At 55.0% G+C, this 24004-nt stretch overlaps 9 protein-coding genes across 9 annotated transcripts; 3 read left to right on the forward strand and 6 right to left on the reverse strand.

Moving 5' to 3' along the window:
- Positions 1-502: 502 nt before the first annotated feature.
- Positions 503-3828, reverse strand: CH63R_03828 (Immunoglobulin I-set domain-containing protein; the record flags this gene model as incomplete). Its single annotated transcript, XM_018298803.1, has 5 exons — positions 503-2197; positions 2261-2326; positions 2396-2547; positions 2622-3238; positions 3302-3828. 5 exons carry the CDS (start codon positions 3826-3828, stop codon positions 503-505), a joined length of 3057 nt encoding a protein of 1018 aa, XP_018160049.1.
- An 815-nt stretch (positions 3829-4643) lies between these two features.
- CH63R_03829 (Chitinase) lies at positions 4644-5696 on the reverse strand (the record flags this gene model as incomplete). Its single annotated transcript, XM_018298804.1, has 1 exon — positions 4644-5696. One exon carries the CDS (start codon positions 5694-5696, stop codon positions 4644-4646), a length of 1053 nt encoding a protein of 350 aa, XP_018160050.1.
- Positions 5697-6297: 601 nt separating this feature from the next.
- CH63R_03830 (ABC superfamily atp binding cassette transporter permease protein) lies at positions 6298-7059 on the reverse strand (the record flags this gene model as incomplete). Its single annotated transcript, XM_018298805.1, has 1 exon — positions 6298-7059. One exon carries the CDS (start codon positions 7057-7059, stop codon positions 6298-6300), a length of 762 nt encoding a protein of 253 aa, XP_018160051.1.
- Positions 7060-8946: 1887 nt separating this feature from the next.
- Positions 8947-9293, reverse strand: CH63R_03831 (uncharacterized protein; the record flags this gene model as incomplete). The annotated part of the gene is made up of 2 exons (XM_018298806.1): positions 8947-9125; positions 9200-9293. 2 exons carry the CDS (start codon positions 9291-9293, stop codon positions 8947-8949), a joined length of 273 nt encoding a protein of 90 aa, XP_018160052.1.
- Positions 9294-9564: 271 nt separating this feature from the next.
- On the reverse strand, positions 9565-11424 carry CH63R_03832 (major facilitator superfamily transporter; the record flags this gene model as incomplete). The annotated part of the gene is made up of 4 exons (XM_018298807.1): positions 9565-9797; positions 9860-10569; positions 10626-11135; positions 11219-11424. 4 exons carry the CDS (start codon positions 11422-11424, stop codon positions 9565-9567), a joined length of 1659 nt encoding a protein of 552 aa, XP_018160053.1.
- Positions 11425-15362: 3938 nt separating this feature from the next.
- Positions 15363-16196, reverse strand: CH63R_03833 (C-4 methylsterol oxidase; the record flags this gene model as incomplete). The annotated part of the gene is made up of 2 exons (XM_018298808.1): positions 15363-16062; positions 16171-16196. 2 exons carry the CDS (start codon positions 16194-16196, stop codon positions 15363-15365), a joined length of 726 nt encoding a protein of 241 aa, XP_018160054.1.
- Positions 16197-17658: 1462 nt separating this feature from the next.
- On the forward strand, positions 17659-19176 carry CH63R_03834 (cytochrome P450; the record flags this gene model as incomplete). The annotated part of the gene is made up of 1 exon (XM_018298809.1): positions 17659-19176. The coding sequence occupies one exon, from the start codon at positions 17659-17661 to the stop codon at positions 19174-19176; it is 1518 nt and encodes a 505-aa protein (XP_018160055.1).
- A 572-nt stretch (positions 19177-19748) lies between these two features.
- Positions 19749-20872, forward strand: CH63R_03835 (zinc-containing alcohol dehydrogenase; the record flags this gene model as incomplete). Its single annotated transcript, XM_018298810.1, has 2 exons — positions 19749-19910; positions 19961-20872. 2 exons carry the CDS (start codon positions 19749-19751, stop codon positions 20870-20872), a joined length of 1074 nt encoding a protein of 357 aa, XP_018160056.1.
- Positions 20873-22932: 2060 nt separating this feature from the next.
- CH63R_03836 (EC85 protein) lies at positions 22933-23264 on the forward strand (the record flags this gene model as incomplete). The annotated part of the gene is made up of 2 exons (XM_018298811.1): positions 22933-22988; positions 23060-23264. 2 exons carry the CDS (start codon positions 22933-22935, stop codon positions 23262-23264), a joined length of 261 nt encoding a protein of 86 aa, XP_018160057.1.
- Positions 23265-24004: the final 740 nt, after the last annotated feature.

The raw sequence follows: 24004 nt of genomic DNA on the forward strand, positions 1-24004 counted from the left end.
CTGTACCGCCCAGTCAAGTCAGGTCGCTTCTGCGTGCCTGCTGGAGAACCGGGGAACAGCAGAAGTCAGTTTTGAGACCCGGTGGGAGCCCGGTCCTTCGGCCTTCGTCACAACGCACAGCCCCACACTGCGGCATCGGCCCGGAGGTGTCGGTCTTGGGGTACCGTTTTCAACACCTTTCCGCACGGGTTACGCCTTTCTACGTTGACCGTTGACTGTTGGCAGACCACGTTTAATGGTTCGCTTGTAGATCATCTTTCCGGTGTTATGGAAGTGGAGCATGCCCCAGACTGTCGGCCGGCGGCTGTAAACCCTGAGATGGCCGTATCGGGGTAGACATTAACATGTTGTGCGCGAACAGGTTGTCAATCACATAAACTATCAAACACTTCGGGCGGGAGTAATCGCTGCCAGAGTCAAAAAAACACTCCGCAGACGGTTCTATTTCCTGCACCATAGGAAAACATCAAGAGTGTATCCCCACTGCTCACCCTTCCTTCAGTCACTGTCCGCCCGTCCTCGTCTCCGGCGGGCCCAGGTAACTCTCCGGCACGGCCCCGCTCACCGCCAGCACGATCTTCTCGAGGTACACCTCGGGCGAGTTCGCCCGCCAGCGGAGCGTATGCTTCCCGGGGCCCAGCGGCGGCAGCGGCACCAGCTTCTTCCAGACGTGGTCCGCTACGCCCGCCGTCCACTCGGGCGGCGTGTCGCCCGCCTTTGCCGGATCTCCCAGTAGACGAGTGAAGTTCGCCGCGCCGTCGTCCACCAGGGAGAGGGAAAACTCCATCGGCAGGTCCGGGTCCGTGTCGAGCGCGCCGTTGACGTAGACCGTCGCGTTGACGCCCCTTGTCGCGTTGCTGAAGATGTAGACGTCGTACTCGACCCATGCGGCGCGGGCCGCGTCGACCGCCTTCCTGGCGGCGGTGAAGGGTTTCAGCGCGATGGAGCCCGACTCGGACCGGGAGCCGAGGTAGGGAATGTGCGAAAAGGCTACGCCATTGTCATTGTCGGATCCGTCTGAGGCGCGCTGGAAGTGCGGCGCCTCGATGGAGATGAGCCCGTTGGTCTCGGGGAACCCGACGAAGCCATCGGGCGCGCGGCGGTTCCGGACGGGGAGGTGGACCAGATCGAAGTACGGCGCGGGCTCCCAGTCGACGCGGATCTGGACCGTCTCGTCGAAACCCTCGGGCACCGAGGCCCAGTCGATCGAGACCTCGACGTGCTGCTCGGGTTCGTCCTTGGACACCGCGCCCGAAGTCTGCGATACGCGGACCCAGGGGTGCGGGACCTTGATGGACCAGGTGACCGGCTTGCGGTGGTCACCGCGGTGGAAGAGCTCGATCAGGCGGGACGCCGGGCCGTGGGGTTCCATGGTCAGCATGCGCGGGGAGAAGCCTTCGAGTGTGGGCAGGGAGGGGTTGATGGACGCGCAGATGCGTCCCTGGCGCCAGGCGCTGAGGCTGTGCTCGACGTAGATTCCCAGGTCGCCAAACCCGTAGTCAAAAGCCTGCCGCAGCTGGACATACGAGAGGTTTGCCACCGCATCGCTCGAGGACGGTCGCCAATCGCTAACGTCCATGTCATACTTGGGCGTGGACAGCAGACCCTCCCACTTGCCGTCGAGCATGCCATTGAACTCTTCCGTCAAGTCAAAGTCCTCGTCAAAGTGGTCCAGAACCTGTTGGGCGAGAGCATTGGCCGAGTTGCGCCTCTCATAGGTGTATTGCTTGTTTCTCGCCGAATTGATGACGATGAAATGGTAGTGATACCCGATGAGGGCGGGGTACGTGAGCAGATGGAAAAGCGCGTCGCGACGGTCTTCCGGGACAGCGGCTTGGAGGGCGCTCGCCTTGTCTGCCAGTTGCTTCCAGGCCTCGAGAACCCGTTCGGCTTCGCGGTAGTTGAGCACCGAGTAGGTCGTCGGCTGGACAATCTCGAACTTGCGGAGGCCAACGAGGTGGCTGTACGTGAAGAGAGCGGCCGAGATGTCTTCGGCGTGCTCAGGGCCGAAGTCCCGGGATGCGAAAGCGGTGAGGTAAGTCGGGATGCGGTCGTAGTCGAAGTTGCTTGCGTTCCATGCCAGGTCCATGGCAAATGAGAGCGGGAGCTCGTAGGGTTTGATGTCACCGACGTTCATGACCCATATCTGATCGGCGCCTCGTTCGTGCGCTTGAGAGAGCTCCTTGTAGACCTTGGGCTGAGTAGGACGTGTTAGTCAGGCGTAGATACGGGAGGGGGGTACAGGTTAGAGGAGGCCTACAAGATTGTTGGTGTTCTGAGACTTCCAGCTCTTGGGTCGTCCAACATACTGGAAATGAAAGTAGAGCTGCATGAGAAGTCAGCACGAGGTTCAATGAAAGGAGTACGCGCTGGGGAGGGAGAGCCATTGACTAACCCCAATCCCTCCTGATCTCTCCGTCTCCTTCTCCGTCGGAAGACGTTGAACGTTGCCCCAGTTATCATCCGTGAACATCAAAGTGACGTCGTCAGGCGGGTTCAGGCCAGCGGCGTAGTACGTCGCGACCTCTTTGTAAATAGTCCAAACCTCTTCGAGATGCGAACGTCTTGTTAGTCTCCGTCTTGGGAACTTCAACATCTTCGTCCGCTAGGTATAGACTCACGGTTTGCGGCTGTCAGGTTGCCGTAGTACTTGGCCAGGATCTCTCGCTCCGTGGCAAAGACATCTTCGAGCACCGCAATTGGGTCGTCCGCCTGGATGGGCCCGTCATTCGTCCCGCGCATGCCCAAGGTGAAGTACGTCTCGTTTTTGCCGGCTCGCCGAACGCCCTCCTCCATGAAGGCGGTGACGTTGTCCTTGTTCTTGACCCAGTCCCAGTCGCCCCTCGGCTCCTGCTTCCACTCATTGCTGGCCCGCTGCATGGGCTCGTGGTGGCTGGTGGACACGACGATGCCGTAGTCATCGGCGAGCTGCTGGTTGCGAGGGTCGTCGGTGAAGAAGATCCGGCCGGGTTTTGGGATGAAGCTTGCCCACATGGCAGGCCAGATGAAGTTGGCCTTGAGCCGGACGAGCAGGTCGAAGACGTGCTCATAGAACTCGGAGTCGAGGGTGAAGTCGGTGATGTTGTTCTTCCTGCCCCACCAGCCGACGAGCGCGGGGGCTTCGTCGTTGATGAAGAGACCGCGGTACTTGACGCTGGGCTCGCCGTGGGTTGTGACCTTGTTCAGAGCGTAGATCTTGTCGTGCTTGGTCGCAGGGACGTCGGCCCACCAGTGTAGACTAGTCAAAGCCTTGGTTAGCTTGGCTCAGAAGTCTCGCTGTCTCTCCAACGCAGATACGTACGGTGACTGTCCACTCTGCTCAGCAAGCGTGTAGACTCCGAACATGGCGCCGCGCTTATCGCTGCCGGCGATGACGAGGCCCCGAGAGACGCCAGGGAGGGGATTCTGCACGACGAACGTACGGAAAGTTTCCCATTTACCGCGAATATCCTCGATGTCGACCTTGCCATCATCCTCCAGTTGTCGAAGCAGCGGCGAGTCCACAGTCGCGGCGATGACGACGACATCGGCGGCGATGGTCGAGTTTGTCACCCTGCGGCCCAGCTGGGTCGAGTTGCTCTGCCCCGAATGGGTCCATGAGTGGACGGGCGGCTTCGTTCCCGTGATTTGCTCAAAGTCGCCGGCCAGGCTGTTAATCGCGATGCTGAGACCAACGGCGTCGCTGGAATCGTAGACTAGCGATGCGCTTTGCAGTTCGACGGAGGACTCAGATGGTGTGAAGTTGACGAAAGGCTCTTCAAGCAGCGCCGACGCGAGGCCAAGGCAAGCTGTCAGAGCTACCAAAGCCTGACGCTTCAAGATGCACATGGTGACAAGGGGGCCTCTGGCACTCAATGAAGTCAATTGTCAACTTTTCCTACCAAACGGAACACGGCTCGTAGAATGGGTCCATTCGACCGAGTTATACTCCATGGTGGCACATTGGTTTCGGACATGGGGCAACTGTGAGGTGTGTTGACAATGCTGTGAGTGAGAGCGACGATCTCTTCGCAGCTAGCTTGCCCGAGCTGCTCGACAGAAAACGGTTTGGCAACGACAAGGGCCGAACGTCTGGGGTGTGCCCATGACATACACCCTTGCTAAGCGGCACTTGTGTGAGGGGAACCCGGGGAATCCAATATCCCCGCGGGGAGAGTGATGTGACTTTCATCACTTCCAGCAGAGAACTAATGCCTTGGCGCGGGGTTGCAGGGTTGAAAGAGGAGAGGAACCACATCGTCATGGTCGAACAGTTGCAGAGCTCATCTTCTTGAGTCGAGCACGCAAGCGAATCAGCTGTTGCTTGGAGTGAGAAGGTCGCAGTTTGCCAAGCCAGAGCCAACTCCATTCAACCGGAAGAACTCGCTAGCATCCAGCTCACCCAAGACACTGTCCCGAAGCCCGAGGAGCTCACAAGCCGCGTCTGTCATCAACAATCACCTCGATTAGGACACGTGCAGCAATGTGGTGGATATCTGCCCGAACGCCTTTTAAGTCCATTCGTGTCGTCGTTTGATTCTAATGTGTAAGGTCGCCGCTCTAGGGCCGTCTGTGGCTGAGACCTGCGGTTGTTCCCATCCCCTCTGCCACGCGGGATTCTGAACTTTTGAATACTATGCACAGAGACGGTAAGCTTATACGCTTCAATCATCGTCGTCCCAGTTGGTATCGGAGTAGTAGTCGAAAGATGCTGGAAGCGGTGCGTCTTTGCTGTTCGGACCATCCGGATCGACCTCGTCGACCAGATGCTTCTTGACTTCCTTCGCGACAGGATTGCTGGTATCCACGGGCGCCGTCCCCTGCACTGGCCCTGGTGAGTGATGCGTGTGGTCTGCGCGCAGCATCTTGGTCATCCACTTGGCCCATTCCCAGGGCTTCTCTCGTCCAGAGGGCAAGCTGTTGAAGTACTCCCAGCCCATAACCCCTCCGAACCGCGCATAGCGACCTCGGAGCGTGAGGAGCACAGCACCGAGCATCTCCCACGCGACCCATCCGCCGCCGTTCTCGGGATTCGTCACCAGCCCCATGACGACCTTCTCGGGCGACCAGCCCTTTGCCAGTATCATCTCGTACATGACCGGGCTGCTGCAGTCGCCCCAGCCGCAGTAGAACTGGGCGTTGTACCAGGCAATCTCCCTCCCGCGCATCACCTCAAGCGCCTCGTAATCGAAGCCGCTCAGGTTGCTGTCCGGGTTCAGCAGCGCCGCGGCGACGGGTGCCAGGGTGATGACGAAGTCCTTGCCAAAGTCCTGCCGTATGCGGTCGATCAGGCGGATGACGCCGCCCAGGCTCATGGCCTCCTCGACGTCCAGATCGATACCGTCCAGGCCGTGCGTGCGGAGCATGTCGCGCAGCGGCACGTAGTATTCCTCGAATTTGGCTTCATCGCCGTCGAGCCTCTCGTACGACCCCCGGGCAGCGCCGCCGAGCATACCCAGCACCTTAATGCCGCTGGCCTGCAACACGCGCAGCTCGGCCCATAGCGTAAGGAACCGCGGGTCGTCGGGGGCGTGGTCGTTCAGCGTGAGGTCGTCGCAATCATCGTTAATGTGTATCGCCGCGAGGATGACGTGTGTGACGCTGATGCCGGGCTGGGTAAGGAGCGGGAGGATCGATATGGGCTTGCCGTCGGGGGTGTGATGTGTCTGGTAGTAGGTGATAACCCGCGGGAGGGGCTGCGACGGAATGGGCGGCATTGGGGCTAGATACGGCTGGCCGCGCGACCTTTGCGAGATCGGCGACTTTCGAGAGATTACGATGTCTCGGACGGTGAGCCCAACCCAACGCGCACCTGGAACGGTCGAAGGACGGCTGCGTGTGGTTTTCGAACCCGGGGGGCGCTGATTTCGGGGGGAACTAGTGCGAGGAATGCGACGTGGAAGCTGGAAGCGGAAGGTTTTCGTTCGGATTGACCGCGGGAGCTCGAGCGGGACGCCGAGGGCTTACGTCATTCTCGCATGAGAATGAGATTACATAAGCATTCCTTATCGCTTATCTCTCTCACTTTCTTACTCCCACTCTGAGTATGTAAGTACCTGCAGAGTGTACTCTTGGTCACACTCTCACTTTCACCATCCTCAACTCCATTAAACAATGGTGATACTTGAAGTGAGAAGTACTCGCACGGCATTTTCCCCTTGTTTTCAGTTTATTCCTTCACTATACACAATCGCACTTACTCGTACACAGAAAAGCAGTACCCACGCAGTCTCCCCTTCTAAATCAATACACACACTCACACCACGGTCCCGCGACTCCCGCCTCGAAAATCTCCAACTCCAACCATCGAGCGTCAGTCTACCAAATGGGATCATATCCACTCTTGTCCGCCGCCCGCGTCTTACTCGGATACTGCCAGACAATATAAAAGCACCAGATCGAGTACAGAGTAAGGAAGCCACCGATGGTGTAGTAAGTCGGCGTGTCGAAGATCTCCGGAAGGATGATGACGGCAGAACTGAAAGGGGCAAAGGTCCAGATGGTGCCGACGATGTTGACGATACACAGCCCCAACGAGAGACCCTGTCTCGAGCCCGCCCGTAAGTAGTGGTGCGTAGGTCCCAGCACGATGAGGACGTTGGTGAGGCAGAACCACTGAATCATGCATCCATGGCCCATGAGCTCGATCCCGAGCAACACCACCGAGTACATGGCTAGCTGCAACCCCACCGCGTACGTCAGGGCGGACGAGAAGGACGGTTGCTTCCCGAGCACGCTCGCGAAGCTGGCCTCGCGCTCCTTGGTGACCGCTCTGTGGATGCACCACAGCTCCAGCGCCGACCAGATGAAAAGGCCCGTCGACGTGCCCCGGAGGAACCAGTGTTCCCCGTACTGGGATGCGGCTCTTCCGAGGAGGTACGACCACGTCGAGTCGTGGGCCAAGTAGAAGGAGTGCATCCAAAATGGCATCGGGCCCTTGCCCTCCCGCAGGGTGAGTCGGATGGCATAGGCGTACTGGAGGTAGCCGACGATGAAGCCGGCAGCGAGTGGTATAAGGAGCGGTGTGTTGTCCAAGGTGCAGACCGTCGTCACCCGCTCGTAGTAGTCGATGACTGTCATTTTGGCTGATATATTGGTAACTGATGGAGGTCGATAAGTCTTGAGAAACTGACAATGTTGCTGTAAGTCTACGCCTTCGGTTCCGACTAGAGAGTGAAATGGCCGTTATATATACTTGAGTGTCAACAGTCTGGGAGTAGTTGGGCATCCCTTAGTTCACGGGCTTCTCTGCATAGATGCCATGGCTAGATTTAGTGGATGAGTCAGACACTTCGGCGCCGAACTTCCCACAGAGGAGAGTCCAATCCCGGGACGGAGCATTGGCCTTTCGAAATGCTCCGTCAAAGCCCGTTCGGCGCAAGCATCGGCTGGAGCTTGGACGAATCTGCCTTCTTATTTTTTTAATCTTTCGAGACTGGAAAAGCTAGAACAGGGTTGAGGCATTCATTGACTGGCTCGCTGGCTCTCTTCTTACGCCACGCCATATGTTGAGGTAACGATGTAAATAATACTACTCCGTCACGACTCGGACGACGGCCTGCGGGACATCATCAGTGTTGGTATCACAGGTTGTGCTCGTGTATTCGCAGATCTTTCGGCAAGGCGAGACTTCGGCAAGGTAAGACCACAGGTCAGCCGTTTGCTTCTGGTGGCTAGTCACTTTAGGGACGAAGACCCTTCTCCAACCGAGTGCTAACGGACTCCAACTTTGCCAAGGACCGAGTGTTGAAGCAAAATTGTCGCGAAGAAATTATAGACCAATCAGAAAGAAAAAGACAATCTATTTTGGGGTAAAAATGGAATGTCTTTGGACTCGATGGAAGTGATGTCTGTTCGTAACCGGCGGGATAGACGGGGCGGCAACATGGGCCAAGATGCTGCTAGACTGGCTGGCTCGGCAGGACCCGGCTCATGCGAATGTCATCCTTTGTGCCGGCAAGCCCGGGGGCCCGGGCTGCTCGGTTCGTGGCCGCCGTACGGGCAGTTAGCCTATTCCAACAACCAGAGTAGCTCCACGTCCCCTTTACAGCACTACCCCTTGTAGAGTTGTCAAAATGGTCGCCATGATCTACAGACCAAGCCGTTCGTCTATTTCCGCTCCTTTAGCAACATAGCGTTACTACGGCCCGCTCGCTCGGGAATGCCTATGACCAAATCGTCTACCTTCCCTCCGGATCCCTAATCATCTCGTCCTCCAGGAGCTCTGCGTTGCTCTCAAAGTTGACAAGGCGTGTTTCGGGCATCCGCCTTCCTGGTAGGAGCAGACAGAGCCTTTCACAGAAAATTGTGGGCGTTGCGGCTGTGTTGCAGCTTGTCCATCGACTAAAGTGTATCGCGGTCGAGGCGGCGAGGCCGTATCCTGAAGTCCTCAAGCCACAGTCGCTCCAGAGGTTTTTTCTTTCAGAGCCGAAGGGAACATATCACCTACCTTCCAGTTTGAAACGGTGTTATTGAGGGCATTGAAAACGCATGGTCGCTTCAGGTAAACCAAATCGGTATCAGAGGGTGAAGATCTAGTTATGCCGATTAACGGTTTAGATTTGTACTAGAACTTGATGAGGACAGCGTTGCCATCTCACACCACGAGGCTTCAACCTTAGTTGAACAATAAGCCCAAGTCTGCCCACAGCAGAGCGGGCTTTCGAAGTTGGTCGAGGGACCGTCACGTTGGGAGGCTAAGAGCGTAACAACGTCCAGCGAACAACCACTTCCACTTCTGGAAGTGGAGTTGATCCCGATGCAGTGGTGGCGAGAGATCTATCTCGAAGGTGGTGGGGTTCCTCCGCGCATCAAGTATTTTGTATCTGGCCTATCAAACAAAAACAGGCCGACAGCCATCAACCAACCCACTTCCAGTCGGCGATGACGGACATCTCTCGACAAGCGACATGTTACATCCGGCAGTCGATGCTGGGCTAGACACGCGGAGCTCGGGACAGCGGGAGACTATGCATGCATCCCCCACATGTTGGCACAAAGAAGCTCACGTGGGGTCATAATCTTATTTGGACCAGGTTGAAGATAAGATGTACCGAGAAAGTACCAAGCATATTGACGATCGGTAACTAACTCTTCACGGACACACCACACCTTGGTTGTTGCGTTGAAATGAGGCGGTTGAATGCCTGGCATTGGGGTTAGTCTCCAGCAGAAGTCCTCAACATGTTGACCCGAGAGTATGTTAGCGCGCATTACTAACCTTGGAAAAGTCTTTGATACAAGTTTGGAAAAACGAGTCCTCGTTCCGTGATGTGACGAGAACATCCTTTTTTGGGGCAGGCCAAGAACTCCATGGTTTAAAGCTCCCGCCCCGGCATGTGGTAAGAACTAAGAACAGAGCACCCTCAGCGAATGGTCCATCGCGTGGATTGTACACAAATTGACATGTGGTGAAGGTACACGTAAAACAAATGCAACTCTCACGGCCACTCCTATCGCTAAGATGAGGATTTCATAATTGAACTCGGCAAGGCGTCTACACTTTTTTCCATAGTGACAGCGCCGCCGTTGTGGTTCTATGACCAATGCCTACACAATACCAACTTTGCCATGCGAACTAAACGACTAAAGAGAAGCATGTCCGTGAGTCTCATAAGGTAGCCCGAAACAAAACCCGCCCACCAACACCCACAATGCCGCACTGGCGTATATTGGCACTACAGTATATCCGGCGTACGTTGACACGAACGAAGCCACGAGACCGCCCACGCGAAGAAGTGTGGCTGCGATTCCAGTTCCTGTTCCACGGACGGGGCCGGGGAACGACTCGGGTGTGAATGCGTACATCACCGCATATTCTACGACTCGCGCGTTAGCAACACGCCCTTTTCATGTCTACAGATCTGGAGAGGCAACCTACCAAAGTTTCCAAGAATCGCGGTGGCACACTGGAAGCCGATGTCTGCTGCTTCCGTACCGACGGCCGTATACGCAAACAGAAAAGCCCCGGTCATCACGGCCGAGGCCGCCATCATCCACCGACGGCCAAAGCGTGTCTCAACGCAGAAGCCGGCCGCGATCGGACCGATGACACCAGCCGATGACACTATACAGTACACCATGTACGTGTGGTCCAGAGATGTGTTCGTGGAATACGTCTCCTTGGTGGCCAGGTACGACGGGATGAAGGCGAAATAGAGCGGGTAGGCCACGCCGACAGTCAGCCAGATGAGGAACGTGACGGAGGTGTGCTGGGCCATCTTCCTGCCGGCAAACAGCTTCTTGTAGTTGTCGGCGTTGTAGTCTCGGAAGCTCTCCCTCAGGATCTCCATGTGCGAGAGTTTTGACCCTCTCGGCGCCATGTCGGCGTCCACGGGGGCAGCAACACTGCTTGCGCCGTCGTCCGAGGACGAGCCTGCGTTGCAGTGCCGGTCGACGGCCTGGAGCATGTCGAGTGTGAGAGTTTCGGGGCGGCCGTTGTACCGAGCGATGTAGTTCACGGCCTCGACAGCCTCGGCGTCGCGGCCCTTTGAAATGAGGAACTTTGGCGACTCGGGGATCTTGAACGCTACGATGCGGATCAGTCCAAAAGCGATGGCGATACCGCCGAGGGTGATCATGAGGTAGCGCCTAACGCAGCACGTTAACACGGGTTCATGGTCAAGCCGGTGATGTAGTATCCTTACCAGCCCATGTTATCTTGCATGCGGCAAGGGGCGTCTGTTGAAGGGCACGCGAAATGGGCCAGAAACACCCAGGCCAGGAGAGAGACAATGACCTGTCCCAGGTTCCACCACGCCGACAAGCTGACTAGCAGCCACTGATGGGTCTGCGGCACGAACTCCAGGAAGACGACGCTGTCGACTGGCACATTACCGCCGGCCGCCGTGCCAATGATGGCCCAGAGGACGCAGAAGCCGGTGAAGTTCTGGACGCCGGCCACGGCGCAGGCGAAGACGCCCCCGTAGAGGATCGTCGCGTTGAACGCAGGCTTGCGGCCGATGAGGTCGGCCGTCGTGCCCCAAAAGGAGGCGCCGACGATCAGACCGACGTAGTACGCCACCGAGCTGAAGCTGAGGCGCGCAATGTCCGTAAACTCGTTCCCGATCGGGGGCCGGATGGCCGTGATGCCTTGGGACCAGAAGTTGTCGACGATCCAACCGAAGCCGTTGACGACGAAGAGGATCCATTGAAACCTTGACGAAGACACAGACGAACGTTAGTCCCCGCCCCCTCGTTCATTCGATACTGCTTGTGTCGGAACAAGATTGAGACTCACTTGCCCATGCCAATCTCCCCCAGGTGCTTCGCGATGAGCTCCGACTTCATGCGGTAGTTCTCATTCACAGCCCCTGTGTAGAAGTCACGGAGGGCCGAGTCGGCGTCCGAGTCCGCCTCCCCGTGCTGGACTGAGCCGGAGGGCGTCTGTTTCAAGCCGGTCTCCATCGCGCCTTTGCCGCCGCTCTTCTCGCTCGGAGCAGCCATCGTGGACACGGATGGTTTCGGAAAAAACGAGGTCGCAAGAGATACAAGAAAAGGCGAGAGAAAAAAGACAAGGTGAATGGATGACTGGGGGCCCTGCTCTCAGCGAAGAAGGACGAGAAGCCTGGGACCTGATGTTCGGGAACACAAGCCCCCTCGCAGGGCGCCGAGTCCCTTGACTTTATTGAAGCCCATGTACGACCAAGGTCCCAGGGACAAGCTGTTTACCTAAAAAAACACAAAAAGGGTCTGCAAATCCTATGGTCGAATGGAACCAGCCAACTCGTTCAACGGCCGCTCCACCGCTGACATACGTGCTTCTGAGTAGGGGAGACTTGAGAGGGACCCGACCCGTCGTGCCAGGGGTTTTCTGGGGTGAGGGACAAATCAAGGGTCCTATTCCACCGGGGCTGATCTTCACTCTCAGCCTCAAATCGGAAGAGAGATATGGAGATGGAGATGGGCAACGTGCGGGTCACCCTTGCTCCCCATGGCCTCCTCAGTCGTGTTATGGAGATGCGCCGATGGGATCTGTCTGTCACCGAACGGCGTATCGCCGCCTAGTCAGTGCCAGTCCCCAGAAGTCTTTGTACGACAGTCCAGGATTCATCCCAGAAACCTACGGTCCCTCCACCCCCACTTTTGGCATGCACGGCCTGTTCCAAAACCTGACGTTTGACTCCATTCCTGCTGGGATGCTGGACATCGTCTCTCCAATCAACCGGACCACGCGCCGCGTCCAAGCCGCGTTTAGAGTTCGGAAATCAAGGAAAAACGGCGCGAGGACTATCCGCCCGCATAGCGTGCTATGATCATTTCATCATAGATGCGGGTTTGGGACGTGTTGAGCGAGACCCCAGAGGGGGGGGCACGCAATTCGGACGAAAACCCATATTAAAATGTCTGCAAAATCTCTGCATGTCAACTTTGGGTGCCATGCCTGACAGAAATGACTCTGGATTTCCCACTCTCTCTCTTTCAGGTACTGGTAAGCGAGAAGGGAAATAGACGCACAAAAGAAAGAACCCTGTTTGTTAACTTAGCTACCTGCTTTTTCAGCGTTGTTCCGCATGGAAAGCTGGGTACCTTTCTGCCGACCTAATATCGAAGAGTACCATACGTCACACTAATTTCCCCATTCTTCTGGCCAAACGGCAGAGATCAGATTGACTCGTGTTGAACAAGCCTGTGCCTCCTTTAGCTGCATGTCACACGGCTCGTTGGTTTTCGTTTCCTCTCTGTCTACACCGCTATGTCCTCATCCTTCCCTGGGCCGCAATAAGCGCCATTTAATAAGTGCTCGCTTTCTGCAAAACAAAACAAAAGCCACCATAGTATTCAGCCAGCCATTATGCCGCTAGTTCATTGGCGTCATTGTCTGTGGCACTCCAACCCGCGATTGATCCTACATTGTTATCGAGTCGACCTTCGAATGACCATCACCGTAACTTTGTGTGTTACAAGGTCGCCCAGCCACTTGTCCATACACGACCGAGCAGTGGTGTCACATTGAACATTGAGACCCTTCAGCCGCTTTGAGAAAGAAAGAAAAGAAGGCATTGAAAGCAGTTCCGAGGTTGCTCTTGCCGGCAGCGATTGTGGGAGGGTTGGCTTAGACGAACATACATGTTCAATTTGTATGCGTCCATTGGTTGGTGACTGGACTCAGAGCCCAATCCAGCCTAGCTTGAGTGAATCGAAGGGAGGTGAGACAGGTGTATTACTCACTGTGAGGGCTAAACACTTTTCACGATGGCATACACGAGGAATAGAACGATAGTGGGGATATCGAGCTGGGCATCAACCGGCGCACACCACACAACGATATGTCGGGTCAGATTCGCGGGCAGCAGGGTGCAGCTTAGCTTGACAGAACTCCTCGGTGTTGTCACGTTCCCTCGATTATCGCTATGCTAGTCGCAAACGGCCGAGACAAATCGTGCTTTGGTTCCGAAGTTCTCGGCCAGGCACATGGCTTCACTGCGAGCAAATTCACTGGCGTTTACAAAGCCTGAGCATGGTAGGATCGTGGGCGATCTTGAATCGTCCAGATGGCGCAGATCGGGTTTGCTGGACCGGTGCCGTATTACAAGATTGTCGTGGACCTAGGCTTCTGGTTGGAGATGCACATCGCTGAGGCCGAATATCCGCAACGTCTTAACGGACACGGGCGGGATCACATCTGCGCGACTCAGAGGCATGTCTAAATGTGGTTTTTCCTCGACTACCTAGACGGTTTGGCCGAATCTTGCGAACTGAGAGACCTGCCTCGGCGGGCTAGCACGGAGAAGTGGGTCTGTGTCGCCGGAGAAAGTGGGGGAAAATACCCGAGCATCAGGCCGGCCAGCCGGCCTCCGACGACGATGCAGAGCGTTCGTGCACAACCCTCTGCGTTTGACAAGCATTTTGTCGTATATCCGCGCTGAATTGGGCTCCCTAGGATTGCTCACTTCGGAGACGTAAGTGGGAGATCATAGTAGCACAAATCCATGGCAGGAAGGTGTTGGAGTATGTAATCCGGTGGAAAGGATGCGGACTTTATCATGCAACATCATGCTTTTGAAAGGGCACTCTCGGTAGCGCATATAAGTGTCGTTCCCAAGCAATGGAATCTCTTTCCTTTTATTTTCTTCAGAAGAACTTACCAAGGCACGCAAGACCCTAGTAGCCTATCTTCAATGTCTTGACGACGTTTCGACTCGGATCTGAGGCCAATGACGGATAAATGACAGCAGTTGCCTCTCCAACTGTTGGGCGGATGATCAGTTCGAAGATACGTCACAGCTCATGGGAATGCTGGATGACTCATTTGGCTGAAAATGCGACTTTGATCCGTCCCTCACGCGGAATCTGCGCATTTCATCTCAACCGAAAGACTAGTTGTCATCTTCTTGAGGGCTCATTATTTTCTCTTGCCGGCTACGGAAGCTTTCTTGCTTGGCACCTGCTTGCCCGCCGAGTGCAGTATCCGCGCCGTTGTATTGATCATGGATCTCCCTCCCACCCTTTGACTGCATGGACGCCATGCGCTTCTTAGGGCTCCAGTTCGTAAGCATCCTGTTGGAGGACGCCGTCTCTAGCCGCCCTCCTGGCCCGAGGCGTTATGAGGCGGAACTGGCGACGTGGCCACATGGCAAAGGGTAGAGCGGCTTACCCAAAACATTTCCGGTAGCGATGAAAGATAAGAGGAGATAAGAGTAGTAGCAGTGGTAAGAACAGTAGTTCTGCGGGAGGTGTGAGTCTCGACGACGATGGCTACGTAGCCGAGGACCCGTCTGATTTGAGAGGGTGCTCTTGCATGGATCGTCTTTTCGCTGCAATTGACTTTACCGCAGTATATATGGGGGCGTCTGTCTGTCTTGCAGGGGCTCTGGATACGACTCTGGTGCCAGTGAGAGTTTGAAGGCCTGGGATCAGAATACTTCCCAGCTGAGTTACAAGAAACGGCCGCTGTTACCACTTGCCTGTTTACCGGGCATTTGCCCTTGTTTAAGGGTGGAGATGCATTTCTTTTTTGGTTTAATGTTCCAAGGGCTCTGTTCTACAATCTACCGACATATTCAGCCTACCGCTGAAGTATCGAGCAAATCTCCCAACCAAATATCCGCTATATCATCCACGGTCATGTATGCTATCTGAAATATGGCACGAGAAAGGTAAAGGTAACAGCCCCCGAGAGCTGGCTAGTCCGCCCAGGTACCCCCTTACTATTTCGACGTAGCCCTTTCATTGGTTTTGCTTTTGGTGCTTCAACTCCCTTCTTTTGGCCCCAGCCTCCGGGCCGGCGACAGTACCCATAAAGACTGTGTGGTGGTGAGCGGAGCGTCTTCCAACTGTGCGAGAGAGAACCTACCATCCCAATATCGGAAGGAGCTGGAGTAGTTGCCGATGAAGTACCTATGGTGATCGTCATGTCAGTTGGCGCCGCCCCAGAAGGGCATTCAGTGGCGCAGGCTCCAAGGGAAGTCGTATCCAGAGTGAGCGTCAATGGCCTGGAACTGGCGAAGGGTGACCCAGGCGATGACAGTCAACAGGTGGATGTTGACTCCGAAGAGTCCAATAATCAGGGGCGAGCCTATTGTGCCGGCACCCAGGAGCAACGTCTCCGACGGGCTCGCGTACTCGGCCGCCAGGCCAAAGGGTGCGGCGTAGGTGTGGTGTATGCAGTGCACCTTGCGGTACATGGGACCCCAGTGCAGGAAACGGTGGGCCCAGTAGTGGTATGCGTCCTCGAGGGCGAAGAAACTGACCAGCTGGGCGGCCATGGCACCCCAGGTTGGGAAGGGTACCTGGATGTTGAGCCCGACGAGCTCGCACAGGGGGTGGAAGAGGAGGACAAACTTGGTACACCCCCACTGCTGGGCGGCCGACGGCTGCTTCGCTTCCTGAATCTTGAAGCACAAGAAGAGGCTCGGAAGGGCGTCCGCGACGATCCAGGGAAGGCAACGACCAAAATAGACGACCTCGTGAGACCAAAAGGTCAAGAGGCCCGTCGCGACGACGCCGCTCTGCCAGTAAGCGTAGTGCGCCCACCAAAACCGCTCCGCAATCGATAGATCCGGGAACTGGTCGCTGGCGTACGTAACAAGTGACATGTAACCCAAGGACGGCGCAGTTGCATTGTTGGCCAAGGGCAGGCTTCTGTTGACGCGTCAAAAATGAAAGTCAGCTTCATTGGGTGTGTGGTGATCGAACCATACGGTGATGTAGATAGACGAAAACAACGAGAACACCAGCTGGAGAACCTACGTGTTATAACCGAGCAAGAAGTCCATGATTCTATGTACTAAACAGAGTATGCAGTCAAAGACAAGAATTTAGGAGGTGCTGGGTAAAGAGACAAGATGGCATTGATGAAGAGGCAGGCTACTTGATGGCCGGACAAGATGAGGTTTATGAATCCTGGATTATCCTGAAGCACCAGCATGGGCTGATCCGGAAAGCCTTTTCCCGGTCTGGCGGTGCTTATAGAAGCGTGTTCGAAGCCAGATGGGTCAAGAGGACAGGCTAATCAGGGTTAGTACTGCGATCCAAGCAAGTAAGCGAGCGGTCCAGGGGAGGGGTTTACATCCCCCCGGCGAATGCGAATGGCGGCCAGGAGAGCTTGAGGATTCGCCTATCTCCAATGATTCTTATTCGTATCATAGTCCATCTCGATTAAATAGACCTCCTTGTTGTCATGCCCCTGTCTGTGTGGTATCCTGCCGTCGAGTCGAATAGGGTCGACCGGGAGTCTGGTTACCAAGGCTATTTGCAAAGCCATCAATCCCCGTTCTCAGGCAATTTTCGCACTGCCTTCATAGAAGCTTCGTCCGTGAATTCCCTTGCGGTCTCTTGAACAGGCTGACAGCATGAAATACGAAATACCAGTCCATTGAAGGTTTGCCTTCTTCTTTCCCCCCTCCCCTTCCTTTTCCTTGCCATCTGGGTCTCCGTGCCGGGCCCAAGGTGAGAGAAAAACCTGTCAGTCACCCGTTACTCTGTACAGCATCATTGTGGCAGTCTCGCAGTTTAGCATCGTTGGTTGTCGGCTCGCCTCCGCCTTGTCGTTGTTTTGTGATTACCACGGGACACTCACTTACACGCGCACGATTAACCGACCAGCAGCCAATTCCCATTCAAGACTTGCCCAGACATCCGCTGTAGCAATCATTTTGGCGAACCGAGACGGTCAATTGCTCTGAACGTCGCCGGCAAGAGGCTCTAGGTCCTGACCCCGCCCGTAGACATTTCGACCGCGTACAAGAACACCACCGTCCTGACGTTTGATGTCTTCGTTTTGCAAGCCATGTTCAACCCAGGGTTCTCCTTGTTTCTATATCCAGCGACTTTAGCCCCGAGCATTGTGGAAGATGCTACCACCTTTGTAGAAACACTGCTAACTTTCATTGAAACAAGTTAGACTGTCTTGATGAGAATACAATTAGGGCTATGTACTTGATGCAGCAGTAGTTTTTGGGAAACCCTACGTTGTCAGCCGCAAGGATCCTTTCCTGTGCGGGAAGACACGCTTTCCAGGCATTCCAGTCGGCATGGATTTGGCTCGACATAAGCGCCAAAGATCTTATCGTAGACCCCTGTCACGTGTGTTTGTTCTGTTTGTAAAGTATAATGACGTCGATCATTGACCCTGACTCACCCAGATAACATATCAACGACTGCACTAGAGATTTGCGCGTTTTTCGAACACCAAACTCCTAACGCAAGCCATCCAGGCTGGGGCTGAGGACGAGAAACATGGCTGTTCTCGCTGAGCTTCTGGCTCGGGCAGCAAGGGAATCTGTGACCTTGTTCCTCGTTGCCCCGCTGGCGGTTCTCTGTTCATATCTCATCTTCAATGTCTTTTTCCATCCTCTCCGCAAAGTCCCTGGTCCATGGGTGGCTGCAGCGTCCCCTCTATGGTTATGGTACCACTCGTATATCGGCAACGAGACTACGTCAATCGAGCAGCTGCATTCAGTATACGGCCCGGTTGTCCGAATAGCCCCGAATGACATCGATGTCAGCGACGGCGCAGCTCTCGCTCCCATCTACTCCGAGAAAGGCGGCTTCTTGAAAGCTCCCTGCTACAGCAACTTCGACTTCGACGGACATCCAACCATCTTCTCTGCTCTTGATCCGGCACACCGGGCGATTCGGGCGAAAGCAGTCGTCAGCATGTTCAGCCCAGCGTCAATCCGCAAAGAGGGAGATGCGGTGCTTCAGTCCTGTGTGAAAAGGCTCGTCGCGCACATCAAGGGAGAGGCATCGACCGGAAGGCCCGTGAACATGCTCAACATGGGCAGATGTCTGGCGCTGGATGCTGTTACTGAGTACCTCCTCGGCAAGTCATACGGCGGCATCGCCGAACTCGAGGCTTGCAGGTCCAACAACGATCGCGCGAGACTGTCTGCCAGCGAGTTTGTCGACACTTTCGTAGCCGTCGGGCGCTTCTTCCTGCTGCCGAACTGGATCTTCCACGGCCTCGAGTGGGTTCTGCCCAAGCTGTATCCTGACCAAGCCGTCGATCAGTCGATGGATCTAGTCACACGCTTTTGCAACCAAGCCGTTGCCGATGCCAACCCCGAGAAGGACCAAACATATCAGGCGCGGCTGCTTCGAGCTAGAATCAGCAAAGAAGAAGCCGCCATGCAGTGCATGGATCTCATATTCGCCGGAACCGACAGCACGGGCATGAACTTTGGCACGATATGCTGGCATCTGGCACGATCACCCGAGATCTACCGCAAACTCCAAGACGAGCTCGCGTCGCCGGAAGCCGTCAAGGCGGACCCGCAGACTCTGCCGTATCTCCGAGGCGTAGTCCGCGAGGGGCTGCGGATGTCCATGGCCAACCCAACACGGCTGCCGCGTCTTGTGCCACCGACTGGGTTTTTGTTTTCGACAAAGATGTCGTCGTCGGGTGAGACGAGAACCTTCAAGATACCCGGCGGCACCAGCATCGGATGCGCGCCCTTCAGCCTGCACTTCAACGAGGCCATGTTTCCCGCCGCAAAGTCGTTCAAGCCGGAGCGCTGGCTCGAGCCGACGGAGGCGATGCTGCGCGACTACATCCCCTTCGGCCTGGGACCAAGGCAGTGCATTGCCCGCAACCTTGCTTCCAGCGAGCTGTTCTGGGCGGTGAGAGAGCTGGCCATCTCGGGGGTTCTTGAGGGTGCTCGAACAACGGGGCGCATGAAGGAAGGAATCATTGTCGATGAGTGGTTCAACGCCAAGGTCCCGGGCCACGCGATCGAGTTGGCGTGGGGACACTGATACATGGACACAAAATACCCTTCGAAGAGCCTGAAAAGACAATGATAATTGCCACATATGGTTTTATCCCAACTGCTACGCCCATTCAGTCAGATCACAGGCAACTTTGCAGAAAGGATCAAGGGTGATGGCTTCGTGTTATCAGTGTTATCAGGGCGGTATATGGTGGTTGCGAATACTCCGTAGTCCTCTTACATAGACATTGTCCACGTAGTGGCGATACCTCGAACTGTGCTTTCTGTGGTACTTATTTCCCCCCTTCCGCTAGAAACTTCCTTCAGAGTCCTTGGTCCAAGCTTCAAGGAATGAAACGTCCTGACTTGCTCAGAGCGGACGCCAGTGCCACGGGAGCGGAGAATATATCCACAGCATGGCGTCAACCCCCCCGGCTCGGCATGGGGTGCTGACAAACGTTGAAGAATTCGCATGGAGTTGACCAGCTACCGGATAAGAGTACCTTGATCCGTCCTGATAACCATCGAAAGAACCAACTCATCATTAGATGTTGCCGTTTCACTGATCAATATCAACTCGTGTCTGTACCTAAACCTAACAAGCACATTGCCTTGAAAATGTCTCGTCGTTGGACTCTGAACGGCCAAAGCGGCTTTGAAAAATGCCTCCAGTACGAGGAGAACATCCCAAGAACCAGCACGCTGGCGTCAAACGAGGTGCTGGTGGAACTCCACGCCGCCAGCCTGAACTATCGCGAGCTTGCAATTGCCAACACCGATGTGAGTTCGCCGATTGTGCAGCATCAACAGGTTAGCTAACAGCTCTCCAGGGCCCAACGGCGGCGCGGGCAGGCCCGATCCGTCCCAACATAGTCCCCGGCTCCGACGGCGCCGGAGTCGTCAAGCAAGTCGGGGCGGCCGTGTCCGCTTTCCGCCCCGGTGATCGTGTCATCACCCACCTGGCTCCCAACTTGGTCGAAAGATCCGGAGACGAAGCGCTGCCCGCCTACCATGACATTGCAGACGGCCTCGGCCAAGTTGTCGACGGAACCCTGCGGTCGGAGGGTGTTTTCCCCGAGACCGCGCTCGTCTCTGCCCCCGAGTCTCTGGACTGGTCGGAGGCCGCAACCTTGACGTGCAGCGGGCTCACGGCTTGGAACTCGCTGTTTGGTCTCAAGGGCAGGGAGCCCGGACCGGGGACGTGGGTCCTCGTCCAAGGGACCGGGGGCGTCAGCATCGCCGCTCTGCAGCTCGCCCTCGCAGCCGGGGCTACCGTAGTTGCCACGACTTCCTCCGAGGACAAGGCGAAGCGGCTGAGAGACCTCGGCGCGAAAGCCACCGTCAGCTATCGCGAGAACCCCGAAGACTGGGGCGTCAAGGCCAGGGAACTCACCCCGGACTGGAGAGGCTTCGACATTGTGGTCGATATTGCCGGCGACGACTCTCTTGCACAGTCGATTGCGGCAGTCAGGACGGATGGACTGGTCGTGGCGGCAGGCCTCGTGGGGAAGAAGGTCGAGCCCGTTCCGATGCTGGCTGCTCTCGGCCGCCCATGCATCGTGAGGGGTGTGCTCCTGGGCAGCCGGAAACAGTTCCAGGACATGGTCCGCTTCGTGGAGGAGAAGGGCATCAAGCCGGTGGTTGACGTTGTGACGTTCGAGCTTGCCCAGGCGAAGGATGCGTATGCCCGGTTGGACGCAAAGAAGCACTTTTCAAAGGTTGTCATCCGGATTGACCATTAAAAACCAGAGATAGAGTTCGAGACAAGAAGCGCGCTGCCTCTAGATTTTGATGCCGTCGTATGAATAGAGACCATCAACACAAGGTCCTCGCCTATTCATTCATTGGGTTCCAATATGATTTGCTGCTAGTGTGCTTGGCTCGGGTTAACACTTGTCTGACTTACCTGAAATGACCATCGCCAACATGATTGCTTCCGTTTACTGTGTAGTGCGAAATCTGGATGAAATCTCGCCAACGGGGATTGTGCTTGTCTACTATATCGCCAGATGCCATCACTATACACAATACGTTGAAATCGAGATAGGGAGGACTCTTGAATCTGAAGATGGGGCTAGATGCTGTCATGAAGAGCAAGTAGGCTGTCGGACAAGAAGTCTCTCTGTGGTGACCACGTGGGCTTCCCAGAAACGAATGTAAAAGACAAGAGTGTTGGTATCACAGGCGTAATACCGTTATTACAGGGCAGCCTTCCGGCAGGTTGGAGCAGAAGTTGTCTCTGGTTGAACATACCGAAGTCTGAGAAATACTAAAGCCTGAGAAAGGAATAGACAGAGGACATTTGGACCCATTGTGACAAGTGATACATGCAAGCCAAGTGAGGGCATTCGGAACCTCCTACCGGATGCTCCAGTCGGCAGGGATCCGGCTCATGCGAATGTCGCCGGTCCCGCTTCATGCGCCCCTCTGCGCCTGAGCCCAGGCTTCGGCACAGCCGCGTCTCGAGGCCGGCTTTGTCGTTGGGGGCACCTGGCCCATTGATTAGTGAAAAGACGTTGTCTGTATTCATGTACTGAATAGGAGATTCAAATGGAAATAGTCTTTCCGGTCATCAGAGTCCTCTGAGCTGTGTCCATTGCCACGGGGCTAATGTCTATGGGCCCATTAGAGTCACAACCTTCTACCATGTTTATCCTTTTAATTGCAGTGTGGAGGAAGTTACAAAAAGTCAAAAATATCCAGCCCTCCGGCTAGGCCCCAAACCGCGGCAGATGTGGGAGGCCGGCCCAAGCAGTGCGGGAAGGCCGAGACCATGCCGCTGAAGAAGCCCCCCAGAAACAACCCCCCTTCCCCCTATGCTTGGCAGTCGATCATCGGTAAGGGAAAGGATTCGGCCATGGGCGGTCAAGAAAATCGGGCTCCTGTCTCTAAAGAAGTCCGCCGACTAGAGAGATCGGTAAGTTGGATAAACTTTGATAGGCATGTTTGCGGCCATATTCAGACATATTTATGTACCGCAGGGTAGGTGTAGCTACGTCAATGCTATAATAAACTTACGACGCAGCGCTTAAATCGAGCACTGACTTTGAGTTTCTTATATTGCTCTACTTTTTGGCAAATAGTGAGGTCCACTAGGGTTCTGTACTAGAATGTGCAACTTCTAGCCGGCTACTGGTTTGAGAGTACACGCAAGGCGGAGGTGACACAGACAGACCAACCAAGTAGAAAGCTTTTGATAAGAGGGAAGGGCTGCAGAAAGAATGTCCCCAAGGTCTTACGCGACAAAGTAGAAGATCGAGTGAAGAAAACACAGGATTGCTTATTGCATACAAAACTTTCACAGTCATCGACGCATGAAAGTCAACTAGAACTCCATAGAATTAACTTCCAATATCCGAGTCTCCCGTTACGTGGCAGACACCATTTAGAATTTGTACTACCAGGGCCTTTACTAAAGATCTACAGAGCAGTCTCATCCCCTAGAAAAGAAGTCCACCAGAAACACCTCGGCAGCTGGGCAGCTTTGGCATTGCCATTGCCAAGAAAGCTACAGTTATGGACATCAGCTCAGTAATCGAAAAAGGGATGACGGACGAGGCGTTTCGGAGTCCGACAACACAACACACCCCCTCCGTAGGGACTTCAACGGACAAGTGCTTGTAAGTTTGAGTCGTCTAAGAATCTTCACTCAAACATATATAAGACTCAGTTTTGAACCCCCAGAAATGATGAACACACTCGAACATCACCCTCATCTTTCGCATAAACTACATACATCATCCTCACACTCGCTCAACAACAGCCCCAAACGCCCAGCCAAGAACAAAAAAAAAACCACAAGATGAAGATTTCATTCGCCGCCGCTCTCGCTCTCGCTGCCTCTGTCTCGGCTCAGGAGTAAGTCACCACTTCAACAAGCGTCGCAAAGTTGTCAAGCTGACTTGGGGTGCGCTCCACGCACAAAAAAGGTTGCTTTCCTGCAGAATCCAAAGTCAAGGAAACGAGGTTTTCGTAACCGACCCAGCCTTGTGCTCTGCTGCTCGCGGGCGCCAGGTTGCGGGTCAGTGCTGCGTTGGAAATGGGTTGCAGAGGAGCGACTATGCGCAGGCCTGCGGCGAGCGCGGTGACAGTTCTGGAAACAGAGGTGAAGTCATCCCTGCTGGGACTTGTTGATGATGGATGGAATAGGCGGGATGCTCACACGAGTCGGGAATTGGTGAGCGAATCACAGGTAGCACAGCCTGTGATACCTGCCAGCCCAGCCGCAGTTAGCAGAGATTGCTTTTCTCCTACAACTTGAATCAATGTATCACGCATTTTTATGCACCATACCTCGTTTCCTTGTCACCTTCAGAATCATGGCCTTCAAATCCTGTCCGACTGTCTTGGAGATTCATGGTGATGGTTTCCATCATCATGTGGCATCAATTTCCGTGTGTCAATTTCACTTCCATGTCTTTGGGCTCTGATGGGTGGACGTGAAGAAATGGTTTCGTTGCAACAGCTTCATCCAACAACTGGTCAAAGCAGTCAACTTACAGATAAAGTGACGATACAAGCACTTTCACCAGCTTCACTACCGGCTCCAGGGTCGATGAGTAATATTCCATCCAAGGATGCTTATAGCATAGCAGTTTATGATCGTTATGCCATTGCTTTGTCGCTTCGAAAGACATGTTTTTAGCCCTAACGCCGTATAACAATAGTTATCAAAAAATGTCGTGTAAACTTTCGCAGCGCTTCTTGAAACGCCGCTTGAATAGACATGGATGGTTGACACATCGCCATCTAGCTGATGTCCTATGCCTACAGTGCGCATGCGACGACTTCAACTACCAAACACGTGGAAGATTTCAGATGCGGGCAGCGATGCATCCCAGAAGCGTATAGCTAATACTGACGGAAGTCTACGG

The sequence above is a fragment of the Colletotrichum higginsianum genome, chromosome 3 (assembly GCF_001672515.1).
Source record: "Colletotrichum higginsianum IMI 349063 chromosome 3, whole genome shotgun sequence".
In the NCBI taxonomy this organism is placed as follows: domain Eukaryota; kingdom Fungi; phylum Ascomycota; class Sordariomycetes; order Glomerellales; family Glomerellaceae; genus Colletotrichum; species Colletotrichum higginsianum.